The sequence below is a fragment of the Budorcas taxicolor genome, chromosome 7 (genome assembly GCF_023091745.1).
Source record: "Budorcas taxicolor isolate Tak-1 chromosome 7, Takin1.1, whole genome shotgun sequence".
Classification (NCBI taxonomy): Eukaryota; Metazoa; Chordata; class Mammalia; order Artiodactyla; family Bovidae; genus Budorcas; species Budorcas taxicolor.
In genome coordinates, this window is record NC_068916.1 from 92,362,954 (window position 1) to 92,379,879 (window position 16,926).

Consider the following 16,926-nt stretch of genomic DNA (forward strand, 5'->3'; position numbering starts at 1 on the left):
GGGGGAAGTGACCCCTCCCCGCCCCCGCCCCCGCCCCCGGCCCCGTCCCCGTCCCCTGGTTGCTGGGCTGGCTGCAGATCTCGGGCTCTCTCGCCGCCGCCGCCGCCGCCGCCGCGGGTTCTCCGCTGGGGAGAGCGGCTTGGGGGTCCCTTTTAATCCGCTGACGCTCTCACCCACATCAAACAGTCAGCCATCGATCGCGTTACATTAGGGGGATCCCGTTGCAAACGGCGTCCGCGGGTGGGCAGCGGGAGCCGAGCTCACCCGGGCCTGGCTGCAGCCGGGCAAGGCGCGGGCTACGCGCCGCCTCCACAGCGGCTCCGGCTTGGCACCCGCCAAGGGGGTTTGGGGCGGACGGGGGTTGAGGGGCGGCGGCGCGGATTGCCCAACCTGTGGACCCTCCGTCCGCCCCCCCTCCTCCAAGAGGCTCCGCAGTCTCTTCCCGCCGGTGGGGGAGGAGGGTGGCGAATGGAGATGGGGGGGGCAATCAGTTTTGAATCTGGGCCGATGCTCGGTGGGGCGCGATCCTCAGCTCCGGGACGGCCCCGAGGGCCGCGATCCCTGTTCTCCACGCAGCCGCGGGACAGAGGCCGGGGGGAGGGCGGCTCCGGAGCAGGCCCCCCCGCGATAAGTTCTTCTCGACCCTCCCCTCTGGCTAGACCGAGGGCACCGCCCCCGCCCCCCGGCCTGCGGAACCCGTGCGAGCAATCGCTGCCTCCCGGCCTGTCCGCGTTGCAACAACCACCCCGAGTTCAAAAGAAACGATAATCATCGCCTTACTTGCCTGGTGCGGCAGAGATGGGCCGGCTCTGGCTTCTGGCGCCCAAGACTTCCGGTCCTGGGTCCGAGGGCGGCCGGGCCCGAGAGCGGGGCGTCCAGGCGCGGGGAGCCTCCGGTTCCCTGGCGCTCGCTTCGCGCTGCCTCTTGCACTCGCTCCGTCTCTTTCCAAGTTCTCTTTTCCTTCTCCCGGTCTCCCTCTCTGCCTGCTTCCTCTGCCCTCGACTGCCTGCCTTTGTACTCTATGAGTAGGAACATTTAGAATTCATATGAGAAAACTCATTCTTTTGCTTCCTTCTTTCCTTCTTTTTTTCTCTTTCCTTCCTTTTTTTTTTGTTTTTTTTTTTTTGTTTTTGTTTTTTTAATCGTGTTCTCGTTTCACCTTTTAACTGACCAGGAGACTTCGGCGCGATTATTTGGGGAGACGAGAAAGGGCAAGGAGCTCTCGCCGGCCCCCCGTCGCCTCCCCTGAAGCGTACAATGGGGCGGCTGCTTGCAGAGTGCATGGACTGTGTCCCTCCATTATTCGAACTGGAGGGGCTGCGGGGCAGCGGGGCGGGGGGGCAAGACACAGGAAAGCCTTTATTCTGCTCTTTCGCATCGTCGCTCGACACTAAGCGGTCGCCGGGTTCCTGACTCTCAGTAGGACTGGAGAGAGACCGGGAAGCGCAAAACGCACCCCGAAGGCGCAGCGCTTCCCCCAAACCCCCTCCCTGATGACATTTAAAGGGAGAACGAGTATTAAAAGACATAAACCCTACCTCCGGCAATAACAGCGTGGCCTTTTTTTTTACTCCCACCTTCACCTGAGGGCTTGTGGAGGCTCGGGGGTGCTGGAGCTGAGACAACTTTGACGCTCTCCAGAGTCGAGGGGCGGCGGGCAGGCGCGCAGCTCCGCACCCCCCGGCGGCTGCGGGCGGCGGCTTTGTCACTCGGCGCCGCTGCGCGCCCGCCTGAGCCTGCCTAGGGGAGCGATCGCAGAACGAGGAGGTGGTGGGGTGGGGGGGAAAGATGCGAGTGTGCGATTGGAGAATATGTAACTAATAGAAGTATCATTTTCCCTCAGTACGATCTTTCAAGGAAGAAGGAGGAGGGAAAAAAAATCCATTGAAAGAATTTTCAAAGTGCTGTGTCTTGGTTTGCAGAAAAGGCACAGGGCTGCGTGCCGGGAGGAGGAGGCGGGGAGGAGGAGGGGACCCGACCGCGCGTCTCCGGGACGCGGCTCCCGTCCGCTAGGTGGCAGCCGGAGCCAGCGATTCCTGCAGGCCTCGCGGCGGGACCCGCTCCTCCCGCCCGGGCCTCCTCCGGCGACCAATCGCCTTTGGGAACCGGGGGTCTCTCCCCTCTCTTTCCCTCTCTCTGCCCCCTCCCTCTTCCCCTATCTCTCTCTCTCTCTCCCCGTCCTTTCTTCCCTCTCTCGCCCCCCCCCCCCACCTTCCTCATCCCCACCTCCCTTCCCCATCTTCATCCCTTCTCTCTCACCCTTTTCCCCCTTTTCCTGGGACTCGGACTCGGCCCGCACTGACCGGCGCCCCCCGCAGCAATATAAGAACTTACTACTCTTTTATTAACAATTATTGGAGCGTTCTTTGGAGGTTAAAACAGCCTGAGGATATCAAAAAGGGGAAGGAAAAAAAGGAGGAAAAATCGGGGGGGGGGAGTTTATTTTAAACATCACCTTTGGGATGAAGAGGAACCATTGATTCGGACTGACTTGGGGGGCAATTTCTGCGAATTCCAGGAGTGCTTTTTGTCATAATTGAACCTTTCATTTTAAAACCAAAATATACGTGGGATCAAGGTGGGGGAGAAAAAAAACCAGCAAGTCCCTACTTTGTTTCTTAAAGGAATATAAAATGAGCAGAATCTACTCTAGGGCTGTGCTTCTATGTGAAAAAACAAAACAATACAAACCCAGAATATTTTTCAGGACTCGTTAGAACGGTAAGAGTTTTAATTCCCATTTAAAATTTTCCTAACGTTTCCAATGATCGTCTTCATGCTCATAAAAGCTAAATTTAAAAACTTTTCAGAAGAAAACAAAATAATTCCTGATTCTCTTTTTCACCCATTGCAAGGCATTCTTCCCCTCGCCGTCCCTTCCCCCTCTGGTGTTGGTGTATGTGTGTGTGTGCGTGTGTGTGTGTGTGTGTGTGTGTGTGTGACCATAGACGACCCATACTAATCAGGTCTCAGAGTAAATAGCAGCGCAGGGCGATCTCAATGTAAATTGCGCTTGTCAGAAGCACACCCCCCCACACACACTTTCTTTCCTCCTCCCCTCGCCATCCCCGTCAGTAGGTAGCTGAGAGGGAGGGGAAAGAAAAAAAAAAAAGAAAGAAAGAAAAAGAGGAGGGGGGAGGGGCTTTCCAACCAATGGCGTGCGGGAGGCTTGGCTAACCTTAGCCTCCCATTTTCTCTCCCCCCGATTCAGGGCTCTGACCAGTCAGTCGCCTTTGATTATCAGTTGCCAGCAGCCCTTCTCTTGGCTCCTTGACACGAGCTCCATATAAGGCAGCGATCTCCATAGAAACGTGTCAGTTTCAATAGTAGTGTCAAAGTTCACTATATACAGACATTCGCACAGATCCCCCTTTCGGAAACACTGCTCTGCGAGTCCTCCCGTTTAAACGCATTCAATTTTGGGGTCTCTCTCTCTTCTCTCTCTCTCTCTCTCCTCTCTCTCTCTCCTCCGCCTCTCTCTCTCTCTCAATCTCTCTTTCTCTCTCCTCTCTCCCCTTTCTCTTTTCTTACATATTCTATTAGTTGTTTCCCCGTATTCTTCTTTTTCTCCTTTTTCTCCCTCCTCCTTCTCTCTTTTACTCCATTCCTGCAGAAGAGTGAGGGCTAAACTTAAAAAAAAAAAGAGAGAGAGAGAGGAGGAGGAGGAGGCACCCCTTTCGTATTCTTCTTATCGTTATTTTATACATATATGATTTTTTTTGGAGGGAGGGTGTTGGTTCCCGGCTGAAGAGCACTTATTTAAAATACTAAAAAAAGAACATTTTTGGGCGATCTCCAGGGTTTTTTTAACTAGCTCTGTGTGTTATAGCAGAAGAAGCAGAAGAAGGAGCAAGAAAGAGGAAAAGAAGAGGATTATTTATTCGACCTACTTTGGATGTCTCTCTCGCTTTTTTTTTTTTTTTTTTTTGCGCAATTCTTTTTCTTCTGATTTTGATTTTTTCTGTTCCGCTGTGAATTCGTCGCCGGCGTGAATTATTTCGTGTTTTTCTCCCCCTCCGTCACCTCCCGAAAGAAGAAGGCAGCGAGAGCCCGGCGCCACCGGTACAACAAAAAGAGCAAAGTGTGTGATCCTCCTCGCTGGCTGCCTCCCGCTCTCCAGCGCTGCCTTCCTGAATGGCTGGCTGCGTCCGGCCCTGGACCTGGCCGCCCGACACCAGCGCGCCCTGATCGCCGCCGGCCGCCTCGCCTCGCGCCCGGCTCGGGCTCACCGCGCTCCCCTCAATCCCGAGCCCAGCGAGGGCTCCCGCCGGGACAGCGGCGGCGGCGGCGGCGGCGGCGGTGGCGCGGGCAGCCCCGATCCCCGGCTCGCGCTCCGACTGCGGCCCCGGCTCCAGCTCGGACTCCGGCCCGGGCCCGGGCTTCTCCAGCGGCGCTCGCCGCTGCAGCTGAGACAGCGGCTCCAGAGGCGCCTGCGGCCGCGACCTCCTCCTTCGCCGCCGCCGCCGCCCTCGCCGGCTTCCTCTATGTCTGCTCTGCGGGCGCGCAGCGCGTAGCCCGAGCGGCCGGCCGGCCGGCGGGCGGGCGGGCGCCCGGCGCGGGTGAGCGAGTGTGTGTGCAAGTGTGTGTGCGTGTGTGTGTGTGTGTGTGCGCGGGGTGCGGGCAAGGCGGAGGGTGAGTGTGTGCGCGCGCCGTGGCCCATGCCCGCCGCCCCCGGCGCTGCGCCCCGCGCCGCTCCCGGCTGCCGCCTGTGCCATTTCTGATTTTGCAACTTGGGGGAAGAAGAAAAAAGCGAGAGAAGGGAGCTTGCTCGCTGGGGGGGGGGTGGGGAGGGGGGGAAGGAGAGCGGGCCCCCCCAAGATCGGAGCGCGGGGGGGAGCGGGCGAGGGGAGCAGGGGTGTTGGGGGGGGAGCCTGAGAGCCTGGGGGGGCTGCAAAAAGAGAGAAAGAAAACAGCAGGAACCACAACAAAACGCCAGCAGGGCGGGCGGGCGCGCAGCAGCAGCAGCGGGGCGGCCGAGGCAGTAGCGGCGGCGGCGGCGGCGGCGGCGGCGGCGGAGGCAGCAGCCGGTGCCCAGCTCGGGCTCGGCTCCCGCGACCCCGGGGCGCCGGGCGGGCCCCCCGCCCCCGCCCCCTCCCCCCTTCCCCTTCCCCTTCCCCTCCCAGCGCGCCCGCGCGCCCCGCGGCCCTCGGCGAGCAGCTCGGCTCCCCCCAGCGCTCCCCGGGCCCAAAGATATGGCAATGGTAGTTAGCAGCTGGCGAGATCCGCAGGACGACGTGGCCGGGGGCAACCCCGGCGGCCCCAACCCCGCAGCGCAGGCGGCCCGCGGCGGCGGCGGCGGCGCCGGCGAGCAGCAGCAGCAGCAGGCGGGCTCGGGCGCGCCGCACACGCCGCAGACCCCGGGCCAGCCCGGAGCGCCCGCCACCCCCGGCACGGCAGGGGACAAGGGCCAGGGCCCGCCCGGCTCGGGCCAGAGCCAGCAGCACATCGAGTGCGTGGTGTGCGGGGACAAGTCGAGCGGCAAGCACTACGGCCAATTCACCTGCGAGGGCTGCAAAAGTTTCTTCAAGAGGAGCGTCCGCAGGAACTTAACTTACACATGCCGTGCCAACAGGAACTGTCCCATCGACCAGCACCACCGCAACCAGTGCCAATACTGCCGCCTCAAGAAGTGCCTCAAAGTGGGCATGAGGCGGGAAGGTGAATATTTCTTCCGTGCTTTTTCTCCCGGAGCTTCGCCCGCCTCCCCGGCCCTCTCTCTCTCTCTCCCTCTCTGGCGGGGGTGGCTGCTGTCTGGGGCTGGGGCTCCTGCGGTCCCGGCCCGTCCCAGCTCCCCGCGGTCCCCGTAGCCTTCCTCCCCCGGCGTCTCCCCCACCCCACCCCCTACCCCCCACCCCAGCTCGCTGCCGCTGTCTCCCCCTCCCGGTCTGCGCCCGTCTCCCCGGCTTCTCCACCCCGCCCGCTGCCTGCTCGGGACGGTGCCCCTAGGATCGTGAGCTGTGCTGGAAAATCCCCTCCCTCTGTTTTGGATGTGCTCGGTGTGTGTCTCTTTCCCGCGTGTGCGTGAGGATGCTTGGAGCTGTGCTGGCATGAACTTGGGGGGAGGGCTGCTTATTGCCCCCAGAAAACTCGGTTTCTGTGGTTTTTGTGTTTTTGTTCTTTTTCATTCCCCTTTCCTCTCCACGTCTTCATTGCCCTTTATTTAAGATGGGGGAGGGCTGGAGGAGACTGGAGGATTCTGAACCATAGATCCCTGACTGCATCATCCTTTTGGAAGCTTAGCTTGGAAAAAGAGGAGTGAGATTTATTGCACTTGTAGTTCTAATTAGGAGGGAAGGGGGGGGGTGAGGGGGGGCTTCTGGCCTGTTCACTGGTTCCCTCTCCTCTCCACCGAGCTGGGGCCGCCTCCTCCAGAGCTGTGGCCTTGTTTTCACCCCTCTACTTTCAAAGGAAAGTTTGTGACTGAACCGTGCTTTCATAGTCATGTCATTTTTTTTTAAGCATGATACTCGTTTTATTTCTTCATCAAACTCCACCCTCTGTTTAAATACTGCATACAAATTACAATTTACAACGGCATTTACCGATCCTTCTGATTTGGCTATAATGCATAGACTGCAGCTGGCATGAGCTTCGACATCATTTAATCCCTGTGTTGTATGGCTTTGGTTTCTTTTAACACAACTTTTGATGTTGTATTTAGATATGCTTCATGTTCATGTGGCAAGAAATGCAGCACTTTTGTTATAAATATATCTAGCCATTTACAGTTAAAGTTTATCTCCTGACAATCATTAAAGATGTCTTATAGTCAGATTAGCAAACCAGTCAATTTTGCAGAATGCAGATTACTTCTTCTTGTAATTGACTTTAAAATTATATTTTATATGCCACAAGAAAAGAAATTGAATTTCTTCAGATCTCAAGGAGCAGGCAAATATGACGACTTCATTTCTAGCTCCAGGGAGATTTTATAGGCATCTGAAGAAAAAAAAAAAAAACAACTTTGAATTGTACTCTCATTTAATTGAAAAATAACTGCCAAGTTCAAAACTATAATTAGAAAAAAGTATTCTAGCCAGTTATGTTTTAAGAGTTTAAATTGCATTGAGGTTTGCATTAAAATGAGAATCAGTGCAAACTTAAGAAAATAGTGTACAACCTGAAGTAAGAAAGCTACATCTACATGGACATATCTATATTAATTTGTTGGGGGGGGAGAGTTCAGTAGCCCTAACTTTTCCTAAAGTTGTCTTTGTTTACATGGCAATTTAAAATGCTGGCACTGTTGAAGTAAAACATATACATAAAAAAAAAAAACTTTGGTCAGCTTTAAGAACTCAAAGCATGCTTACGTTCTGCATTCAGATGGTTAATGAATCCAGTGTTTTTGCAGTTGCAAGCTCGTGCATTCACTGGGCAAAAGCTGGCTGCAGGTTGCTGTGGCACCTCACAGGACAGACATTAATTATATTTTCCACTTTTTTCAATAATGTTTGGCTACTGTAAGTTCAACTTCTTTCTTGATTTTTTTTTTCAATTTTCTGTTGCTTTTAACAGTGAGAACTTTGTGTGGGGTGATGGGGAGGAGGGTATAGGGGAGGGGTGCAGGATACTTGTTTTCTATTCAAAAGTTGTAAGTGGTGAGTAGGGTATGTAACTTCTGTCTATTTTAAGGATAATTCCATAGCATTTTTAGAGAATATGGAAATGTTTTGAATAAAACCTGCTTGCTTGCAAATGAAGAGGCAGCTAGGCATGTGCCTAGAACCACAACCTTTTCTCTGGTTTCGCCAGGTTTTTGCTTTTGTTTTACCCTGATTGGGTTCCTTCTGGAGGGGTGAGTGGGATGTCATTAATCTGTGTGTGACCTTGTGGTGGTCGAGGGGTTGGGGTGCGCTTTCTCGGTCAGGCTGGGCTGTGGGGGGGAAGCCCTTAACTCAGGCCTAGTTCTGCCTGGGTCTGGGGTGGACAAGAGCGCCCGAGATGGCCGGGCAGACCGAGCCACGGAGCTGGAGGGCTTCGCCCCCACGCCGTCTTCCTCTGGGTGTGGGCCGGGAGTGAAGGCCAGCGCCAAGGAAGATGCTCGGCGCTGGTGGCCGCGGGAACGAGCCTCGGCATTGTGTCGGTGCGCTGCGGGGCGGCCCGGGCTGTTCGCAAGCCCCCTGGATGCACATTGCCTCTTTTCTCTCTTTCTTTTTGTCAGCGGTTCAGCGAGGAAGAATGCCTCCCACTCAACCCAATCCAGGCCAGTACGCCCTCACCAACGGGGACCCCCTCAACGGCCACTGCTACCTGTCCGGCTACATCTCGCTGCTGCTGCGCGCGGAGCCCTACCCCACGTCGCGTTACGGCAGCCAGTGCATGCAGCCCAACAACATCATGGGCATCGAGAACATCTGCGAGCTGGCCGCGCGCCTGCTCTTCAGCGCCGTCGAGTGGGCCCGCAACATCCCCTTCTTCCCGGACCTGCAGATCACCGACCAGGTGTCCCTGCTCCGCCTGACCTGGAGCGAGCTGTTCGTGCTCAACGCAGCCCAGTGCTCCATGCCGCTGCACGTGGCGCCGCTGCTGGCCGCCGCCGGCCTGCACGCCTCGCCCATGTCCGCCGACCGCGTCGTGGCCTTCATGGACCACATCCGCATCTTCCAGGAGCAGGTGGAGAAGCTCAAGGCGCTGCACGTCGACTCGGCCGAGTACAGCTGCCTCAAAGCCATCGTGCTGTTCACGTCAGGTGAGGCTGCGGCCGCTGGGAGGGCCAGGCAGGCGCCGGGAGCGCCCGCCCGCCGGCCCCGCGCCGCGCCGCGGCTCCTGGGGTGGCCAGGGCCCTCGTCGGTCCGCGGGAGGCCGGGCCGGGCCCGGAGCCTGCGGTGCCCGCGCGAAGGAAGCGGCCGGTGGCGCCGCTGCCATCTTGGGAGCGCGGCGGTGCGGGAGACGAGGCGGTGCGGCTGCGGGCCGCTCGGTGGCCCGGCCCGGCCCGGTCCAGCGGCCTGGAGTCCCGCGCGGGGCGGCGGCGGCGGCGGGCGCGTGTCTGGCCGGGTTGGCGGGCGGTGGAGGGGGGGTGACGGGGGAGGCGGTGCCGTGGATCCGTCTGGCTGCGCGCGTGTGTGCGGTGTGCATGTGTGTGCGATGTGTGTGTGCGCGCGTGTGTGCCGGAGCTCGGCGTTTCTGGGGGAGGAGAGGAAAGGAAGGGAACGTGGGAATGTGGCTTTCTCCTCTGCGTGGCACGATCCCTGGCTGAGTTTCCCGACACAGTGAGACACACACACACGGAGAGGTGGCAAGAGGAGAATCCGCGCAAATAAATCATAAATAATCCCGCTTTATGGCTGCCTGATTTTCCCTTATCGGAAACCATTCATGTTTGCAGTTGCTGAGGTTATTGAGGGTCGTAAAAAATGGATTCGATCTAAACAAGAAAGATAAAAAACAAAAGCAATGCCGGAGAACTGGCAAGTATGCGAGGATTCCCGCCCGGAGATAAATCTCATAGCCCATGCAAAGTGCCCGAACGTTGGAAATTTAACAGGGTGCCTTAAAAATATCAAATTAAATGTAGGCAGTGGTAACATGCATGTTAACAATTTCTCTTATGATAGATGGTTCAAATTAACTTCCAGGAAAGTGCATTAGCGCAGCCTTTGAAGGCTCTCGTCTGAGCCTCTGAGAACACTGCCCCCCTTTTATTATTGTAACCTGCAAGAGGGAAACATATAAACACCCAGGACAGCAGGTAATGGGGGGAAATATAAACAAAGCCAGAAAGGACGATGGTGGGGAACAGAGCTGCTTAGACTGGGTCTCTGGCCTTGCCCACTGTGAGTAGAGTTAGCTGCCGTTTTTTACCACCATTATTGGCGCTATTGTTTTTAATTCCTCCATTCAGAGAACAAATAAACCATCCTAATAAATCTATCCTAGAGCCAGGACCTCCAAAGGCCAAATTAAAACCATTCTTGAGGAGGGATGGCAAAACCCCTCTCCCAAGGCCTTGCTGAACAGTAAGCAGTGGTATAATCTATCAATATTTCCTGGCTTTCATGCGTGAAGAATCGTATTTACATTGTATTAAAATGACTCTTAAATTTGCACAATATTGTAATGTAGCAAATGTAGTATTAATATCGATCTGAACAGCAGATAATTTATTTAGACAAGAGCATCTCATTTGTATGCAGGGTGGCCTGAGCCGTGGACTTGGACTGCCCCCCTTTTACTTTCAGTGCAAATGCAGGTCTGCTAGTGGGAGAGGGAGTTATTCTTTGCAAGAGGATAAAGTGAGAACCTTAAAACAAATGGAAGATTTATTGAATCGCCTCCTCGGTGTGTGAATGCGTTTTATCTTAATAAGTCTTCTTGATGGAAACGTGTTTTTCAAAAGTGACAAAGAGCCTGGGAAGTAGCGACCCGGCTGCTTTAGTTCTGGCAGGCCTAGAGCCTGGCTGGCTCTCTGCTACCCAGCTCTTTAGCCAAATTAATCAGGAAGCAAGCCAGTGTCGGGGAAGCTGGGGTTTTAAAATCTCACCCAGTGAGGTGTCTTGAAGCAGAAATGTGACTTGGAGCTGGACAGAGGTCTTCTCAAGCAAAGTCTCCCTCCCTTTTCCTTGTCCCCTCCTAAGGTCCTTTGAACCCCCTTGACTTTCCTGATCTCCTGCCCTTTCCCAGAGAGAGGCGAGGACTGTGCAGGCTGCAGGGAAGATTGTGGAATTATTCATGCTTTTCTTTCAACTTTCCATCCTAAAATGTCCCTGTGAAAAGTCTTCCTTTTTTTAAAAAAAGAAAGTTTTCCCAAAGACATTTCTTAAACCAAGTCTTCAAGGTGCAGGGGAGGCCAAGAAGTGAACAATGACATTATTTTGTTGGGAAAATTGCAAGACTATCTGAAAATGGAAATAGAGCTGTCAGTAGTAATTCACCCCCCCCTCCTCCATATAACACATTTCCACTTTTGACTAAACTTGTTTTGATTGCTAGCCAGAAGGGAATTCATGGGAAGCCTTCTCAAAGTCATCCAACTTTTAAGCAAACTTTGAATGATGGAAAAGACAGTTTTAGACATATTGTCCAACGAGGTTTGCTCCGGCTAAGTATTTGAAGCTGGCACGGGGGTTCCCTGTGGTGGTTTTCACATTTGGCCTCCGGATGGTATGTTTAATCCTTAATATTCTGGACGGCATCCAAGGACGAGGTCATGACCTGAACTTACTTTAAAAAAAAAATTCATTAATTCATACACCTAAATATTTTCTCAAATAAATGAGACTTTCCCTGAAAGGAGCCATCTAGTTAACATAAATACAATAAATCCATTTTCAGCACAATAATAACTTTGATTTCTAGTTATGGCAGCTGATTACATCTATATTTCCTGAACACTAAACTCTTCTGAATGCACAACATGAAATACATTCTCTGCACCACAAAGGCTAAGCCGGGACGGCCTGAGCGGTAATGGTTATTTATTTACATAATTTCTTTTCCATACACTGTAGAAGAAATATCGAGGGTTCCAACATTGACACTCCCGTATAAAAAGCGAGACATGGATTTTGCACATTCTGCCTCCTTTTCTTATCTGGGGTATAACTCATGGAGTGTAAATATATACTCGATCTCACCCCCTGCTCACCTAGTTTTGCTACCTCAACCACCTACTTGGTCTGAGAGCTCACAGTGTCACTCCACAGTTGGGGGAATCCTGTGGCAGAAATATCTGGAGAAGGAATTAATATCTAGAGTGGGAAGCCAGACCCAGTCTAGGGCTCCTGCCCTGGAGGAGGCCACAGTGCTGGCCGGCTGGCACTTTGCAGCAGGGGCCCAGTTACAGGCATCCTACCTTCAAAGCAGGAAAGAACCCTGACGAGGAAGCCAACACAGGGCCCAGGCACGCCTTTCCAGCTCCCTTGGAGTTGCCTAGCTGGGGGACAGGTAGTGACCTTGCACGCTAGGGGCCTTAAGTGTAAACATCAGATGCATATTTTACAGATCCAAAGAGATGCCATGTGGATCTTTAAAAAAAAGAAAAATCTGCTGGGGTGCCAGTGAGTCCCTTGCATGCTGCTTTCTCTAAGGCTGAGTGGGATCCTGTGCCATAAGGGGCAGATAAAGCCTGTAAAGCAAGATATATGTAAATATGAGTCTGCCCAGGGGTCATAGAGCAGGATCAGGTTAGCCTGCAGAGCTAAGGGCAGACCTCAGGGTCCCCTCTGCAAGCACTGAAGCACCAAAGTGCTCCTGCCCACAGCCTGCTAGCCATAAAATCTCCCTGACTTCCCAAGTCAGGCTAGTGTGGATGCAATCGAATGGCTGGCTGGAGTCATTAGACATCTGAGAGGAACCCAATCTGGATCTGGGGTCAAAGGAGACCTGCCTCAGAAGTTCTTGAATTATCACTAGTTTTATTTGTATTTTTGCTCAAGGCCATAGCCTTGTAGATGAAGGTGTTAGAATGCTTTGTAAGTCCCAGTTCTTGAAATAGAGACATAAAGCTCAAGAAACTCAACAGACACAGGTTCCGCTTTGAATCATTCTCTGTGTCATCTTTGGGTTACACTTGCCCATTCACAATTAGACAGTGTCCTTTGGTGGGGGGGCAGGCATCGCCATGCATGCATTTCTTCACAGATCTATCTATATATTAGCAAACTCCGCCTTTGATCTCTAGTCAACCTCCTGACTGGCTAAGGGCTCCTCTGTGATCTTCCTGTTGTTTTTTTTTTTAATATTTATTATTAATACAGGAAACAACATGGGTGTTTGAACTAGGAGAAGAAGCCTTCCACCTTCCCCTCCACTGGCTTGCCTCTGATTAGTTGATACAGTATAAGCTGCTGTCTCAAAATAGTTTTAGTAGACCAAGAAGAGCCGCTGGTTGACATGAGATTAACACATAGGTTTTCAGACGTTTCCTTGCATATAAGTGCATTTTTCTCTTAGTCCTGTGACAGGAAGCCTGTCTCCCCAAATCCTTCTTCAGCCCCCACTGCCCAGTTCTCAAGCAGCAGCAGCAGCTGCCCCCAGCCCAGCTTTGTGTCTGATCGCTGAAGTTGTCTCCTTTCTGCAGCCTGAAGTAACTAAGCCATATATTCCTTCTGATTATTATACAGCTTACAGAGATGTGACCAGTTTTCAATTACTTGATCTAAGGCACCGATAGAAGTGTTCACCCTCACTAAGGATTTGCTGCAGACTTCTTGCTTGCATAGATAGTGGATCGCAAATCCTATCTTGCTAAAGCCTGGACTTGATCTGATTGCAGGCACTGCCAGCCTACGATTCCTTACCCCCCTCCCATGCGTCTTCTGTGCACCACACAATCTAGGTTCTCCTGCTTGGGGTCCTTTGGGTTTGAGAGAGGGACTCCCAAGAAGTGTTTTAGAGCCGCCTCCAGGCTGCCTATTTCTTCAGGGCCCCTGGACACCCCCAAAATCCAGGGCAAAGGGGGCAGAAGTCCTTCCTTTAATGAGCACAGCGGAAAAGATGCTCCCCTGCAGGCGGAGGCCAGGTTGCTCCCTATAGCAAACATGGCTCCAGCATCGTACATTATTTAACCCAAAGGTGAAAGAGGAAACACAAAGGAACTAGAGAGAGTGTGTCTGCAAGTGTGCGCTCCTCTCTTCGGCTCCCCTAGGCTCGGTGGGGGTTTGATTTATATTTTTATTGGTCTTGGGGGCTGAGGGGAAGGAAATAGGGAAGAAGGAGTAGGGAGCCACGGGGAGGATTTTTCTTTTTCCTCCAATTTTTTTTTTTTCACCCCTTTGCTTCTTATTTAAAAAAAAAAAAAAAAAAAGGAATGGCGTGTTGTTTGTGACCTTGCTGGTGGCTGACCTAACCGTGTGCCCCTCCCCTGGTCTCTCCTTGCTGTGGCCGCGCGGGCAGATGCCTGTGGCCTGTCGGATGCGGCCCACATCGAAAGCCTCCAAGAGAAGTCGCAGTGCGCGCTGGAGGAATACGTGAGGAGCCAGTACCCTAACCAGCCCAGCCGCTTCGGCAAACTGCTGCTGCGGCTGCCCTCGCTGCGCACCGTGTCGTCCTCGGTCATCGAGCAACTCTTCTTCGTCCGTTTGGTAGGTAAAACCCCCATCGAAACTCTCATCCGCGACATGTTACTATCCGGGAGCAGCTTCAACTGGCCTTACATGTCCATCCAGTGCTCCTAGACCTTGGGCGCTTCCCACCTGCCCCCAGCCCCTAGAGACTCACAGCACCGGCGGGGGGCCGTGGACTCCAAAGCGGCGGAGACACCAGGCAGCCGATGCAGGGTGCGGCAGGGCCGGGCAGGCGGGGAGGAGGGCCGGGGGGGGGGGTGGCGACAGGAGCCGCCCACCGCGCAGACGGGCAAACCGAAGCTGCAAACCTGGAGGAAAAAAAAAAAGAGAGAGACTCTTTTTAGTATCAGATCCGGGAACACGTTGGAAAGGAAAGAAAAGAGACCCTTGTGTCTGGTGAGAAAAAGAAAACCTATTTGGGAAGAGAGGACCATGAAAATTTTACTAAAACAGAAGGAGACTAATGGACCTTCCAGGATTTATTGTGGACGGATGTGGATATATTCTGTACAGAAAACAACACCCATGAAAGTGGACGGAATCCTCTGTAGAAACACACACACACAGACACACACACCACACACACAGACATTGTTATTCATTTTGTAAAATACTAGTCTTTATTTTCATTTTTTTGTAAAATTTAAACATCGTATGCACATAAAAAAAAGAAACAAGAATTAGGGGAAAATAACATTTTCCAAATAATTATAAAAAATTGTCCTGTGTCTATGTATCTATATCTGTTTTGTATTTTTTTCTGGTTCCAAACCAGATTTCCTGTGATTCTATACTAATAATTTTTGATATAACCCTTTGCTTCTTATAATGAGTGCGATATATGTTGTCGAGGCTGTTCTTCAAGAATTAAAATCGAAGTGAAAATTTAAACAAAAAATAAAAAGAATTTAGCAAAACCCACGTGTCTGGTTGCTTGACAGATGTCATCAATGCAAGAGAACCCTCCAATTAATTTCCACTCCAATTATTATTAGAATGGGGGGGAGAGGGAGGCAACTTTAAGGTTCATTACCAAGTTGGCTGGATTTATTTCCTAAAACCAAGGAGCTGCTTGGGGATTGTAAGTGTGGAAGGCCAGGCTCTGCGTGGGACAGAGTGGGCAGGGAGAGCGCCCTTTGGTGCAGGTGTGGGCAGCAGCCATGGCGACCTTGTAGGTAGTGGGCAGCCAGCACCCAGCTGGCTGGGAGGCTGGGACAGACCTGGTCCCCGTAGGGTGGAGTCTGTGCTGCCAGCTTCAGCCTCTGCAGGTGGGAACATGCCTGGCTGGAGAGGCATGGAGCCCTGGACATAGAGGTTTCAGGACAGAAAGATGCCTCTGCACTTGGCTGTGACTAGAGGCTCAGCCTCTTCCTAGCCCTTCTCTAAAGAGAATTGGGGTCTCAGCTGTGAGCCCTGGCTTTGCTCCCCCTATGGTTTGCTAAAGAGCTGGCTATGCTTTGCCCTTCACTCCAGACCCTGTGACAGGGGTTCCCTGGAGGGCCCTCCAAGCTCCGTTGGACATCTGGAAGGGCCCCCCTTGTGGCACTTAGACTTGTGGACCTGGAACCTGGGGGTCCGGGAGCTGGACTGGAGCTGCTGATTTTTTTGAGAAGCTTCATTGAAGTCCTCGTGGACTTTTCAGGGCAGAAACCTCCTCCTGAGGCCTCTGCTTGGGGGTGCGAGGGAGGGTGCTCTCTGTAACAGCTTTCAGAGCATGAATGTTTTATAGGATCTGAGTTGGCGCTGCAAGAACACACATAGCCAAGGGAACTTTTTCTTAATGTATTAATAAAGCCAGGTCTTTTAAAATAATACCTCTGCTTCTCCCCTCACCTTCTCCCCCAGCCCCAAACAGCCATGGATGAGGCCAAAGCTATACTTTGAGAAGTCAGTGGCAAAGTTTGCTCTCAGTTTGCTGTCTAGAAGTCTCCAGGTGGCTCCAGTCCACCTAAAGTTTTAATGTTCCGGGTATGGTGCAGCCTGGCACCACTTTCTATGAAGAAGCCCCTGCAGGTCTGCCCGGGGATGGGCCTGAGCCCTAGGACAGCTAGACTGATGAGGTGTGTGGGTGTGGAAAGCCCCCCTGGGGCCACTGGGTCTCTCCTGCCTTCCTGCAGGTCCCACCCAGGTCTGGGCCTCATCCTTTGCACCACACCCAGGGACAATGTTTTGGGGGCCTAGGCTGAATCCTTTGCAGGCTGGGCACCCAAGGCAGGAGGGGTGTGGGAAGAACTCATTCAACTGCAGACCACCTCCCAGGGAGTCTCACCGGGCCTTCCTGGGGGCAATGCTGGGGGTGGGGGAGGGGAGCTGAGTTGCCTCCAAACTCTCACCCATCTTCCCTGCCTTTCTTGAAATGAGATGTAAATATATTCATTACAGTGTGATCCCTCTGATGAAAACAGATAAACATTTTCCTAGGTCAGAAACATATTTTTCAATTAATTTCAATATGGAGGTACAAGGCACCCAGTGTGGGACTGGTCTGGGAAACCAAGGCCCCGGTGTAAGAAGCACTTGTTCCAGGGGCTCCAGGGGAGACAGTACTAACTTGGCTCTTGCTGGACAGGGCCAGGGACATTGCCTACAGCCGACAGGATCCCAGTGACCTTTCTAAATAAGCCTGGGTCTAAACTGGGTTGGGGCGGGTGGGCAGAGGACCAGCACAGCATAGGAAGGAGAGCTGGCCTTCCCGGGGTCTCACAGAGTCCCTCACAGGCTTGGTCTAGGAACCTGGAGGCTCGGCGCAAAGTAGAAGAGATGCTCTCTGCTCGGTTCTCAGGCAGCCCCACCTGGGGGGCTGCAGGTAGGGGGTTTCCATCTGCCGTCTCCTGGGTGGCTGGGGTGGTCCCCGCCTGCATTAGACATACGGAGACAGTCATCTTAAGAGGTCTCTGTATCTCAACCAGAAACATGGAAC

The 16,926-nt window shown here is 53.3% G+C and overlaps 2 protein-coding genes across 2 annotated transcripts; one reads left to right on the forward strand and one right to left on the reverse strand.

Moving 5' to 3' along the window:
- Positions 1-296: 296 nt before the first annotated feature.
- LOC128051072 (zinc finger protein 579-like) lies at positions 297-4,715 on the reverse strand. Its single transcript, XM_052643555.1, has 5 exons — positions 4,024-4,715; positions 1,578-1,740; positions 1,160-1,490; positions 785-1,019; positions 297-687 (listed from the first exon to the last, which is right to left on the reverse strand). The coding sequence occupies exons 1-5, from the start codon at positions 4,713-4,715 to the stop codon at positions 297-299; spliced, it is 1,812 nt and encodes a 603-aa protein (XP_052499515.1).
- Positions 4,716-5,192: 477 nt separating this feature from the next.
- Positions 5,193-14,117, forward strand: NR2F1 (nuclear receptor subfamily 2 group F member 1). The gene is made up of 3 exons (XM_052644044.1): positions 5,193-5,658; positions 8,165-8,692; positions 13,837-14,117. The coding sequence occupies exons 1-3, from the start codon at positions 5,193-5,195 to the stop codon at positions 14,115-14,117; spliced, it is 1,275 nt and encodes a 424-aa protein (XP_052500004.1).
- The last annotated feature ends 2,809 nt before the right edge of the window (positions 14,118-16,926 follow it).

Excerpts from the sequence above, each read along its gene's own strand:
- LOC128051072 (XM_052643555.1), bottom strand. The coding sequence starts at position 4,715 with ATGGCACAGGCGGCAGCCGGGAGCGGCGCGGGGCGCAGCGCCGGGGGC. Across the intron at positions 1,741-4,023 it reads CTGCCTTCTTCTTTCGGGAG|GCAGGCTCAGGCGGGCGCGC; the intron begins GTGACGGAGGGG and ends TCGCTCCCCTAG. Across the intron at positions 688-784 it reads GCCCATCTCTGCCGCACCAG|GCCGGGGGGCGGGGGCGGTG; the intron begins GCAAGTAAGGCG and ends CGGGTTCCGCAG.
- NR2F1 (XM_052644044.1), top strand. The coding sequence starts at position 5,193 with ATGGCAATGGTAGTTAGCAGCTGGCGAGATCCGCAGGACGACGTGGCC. Across the intron at positions 5,659-8,164 it reads AGTGGGCATGAGGCGGGAAG|CGGTTCAGCGAGGAAGAATG; the intron begins GTGAATATTTCT and ends TCTTTTTGTCAG. Across the intron at positions 8,693-13,836 it reads CATCGTGCTGTTCACGTCAG|ATGCCTGTGGCCTGTCGGAT; the intron begins GTGAGGCTGCGG and ends CCGCGCGGGCAG.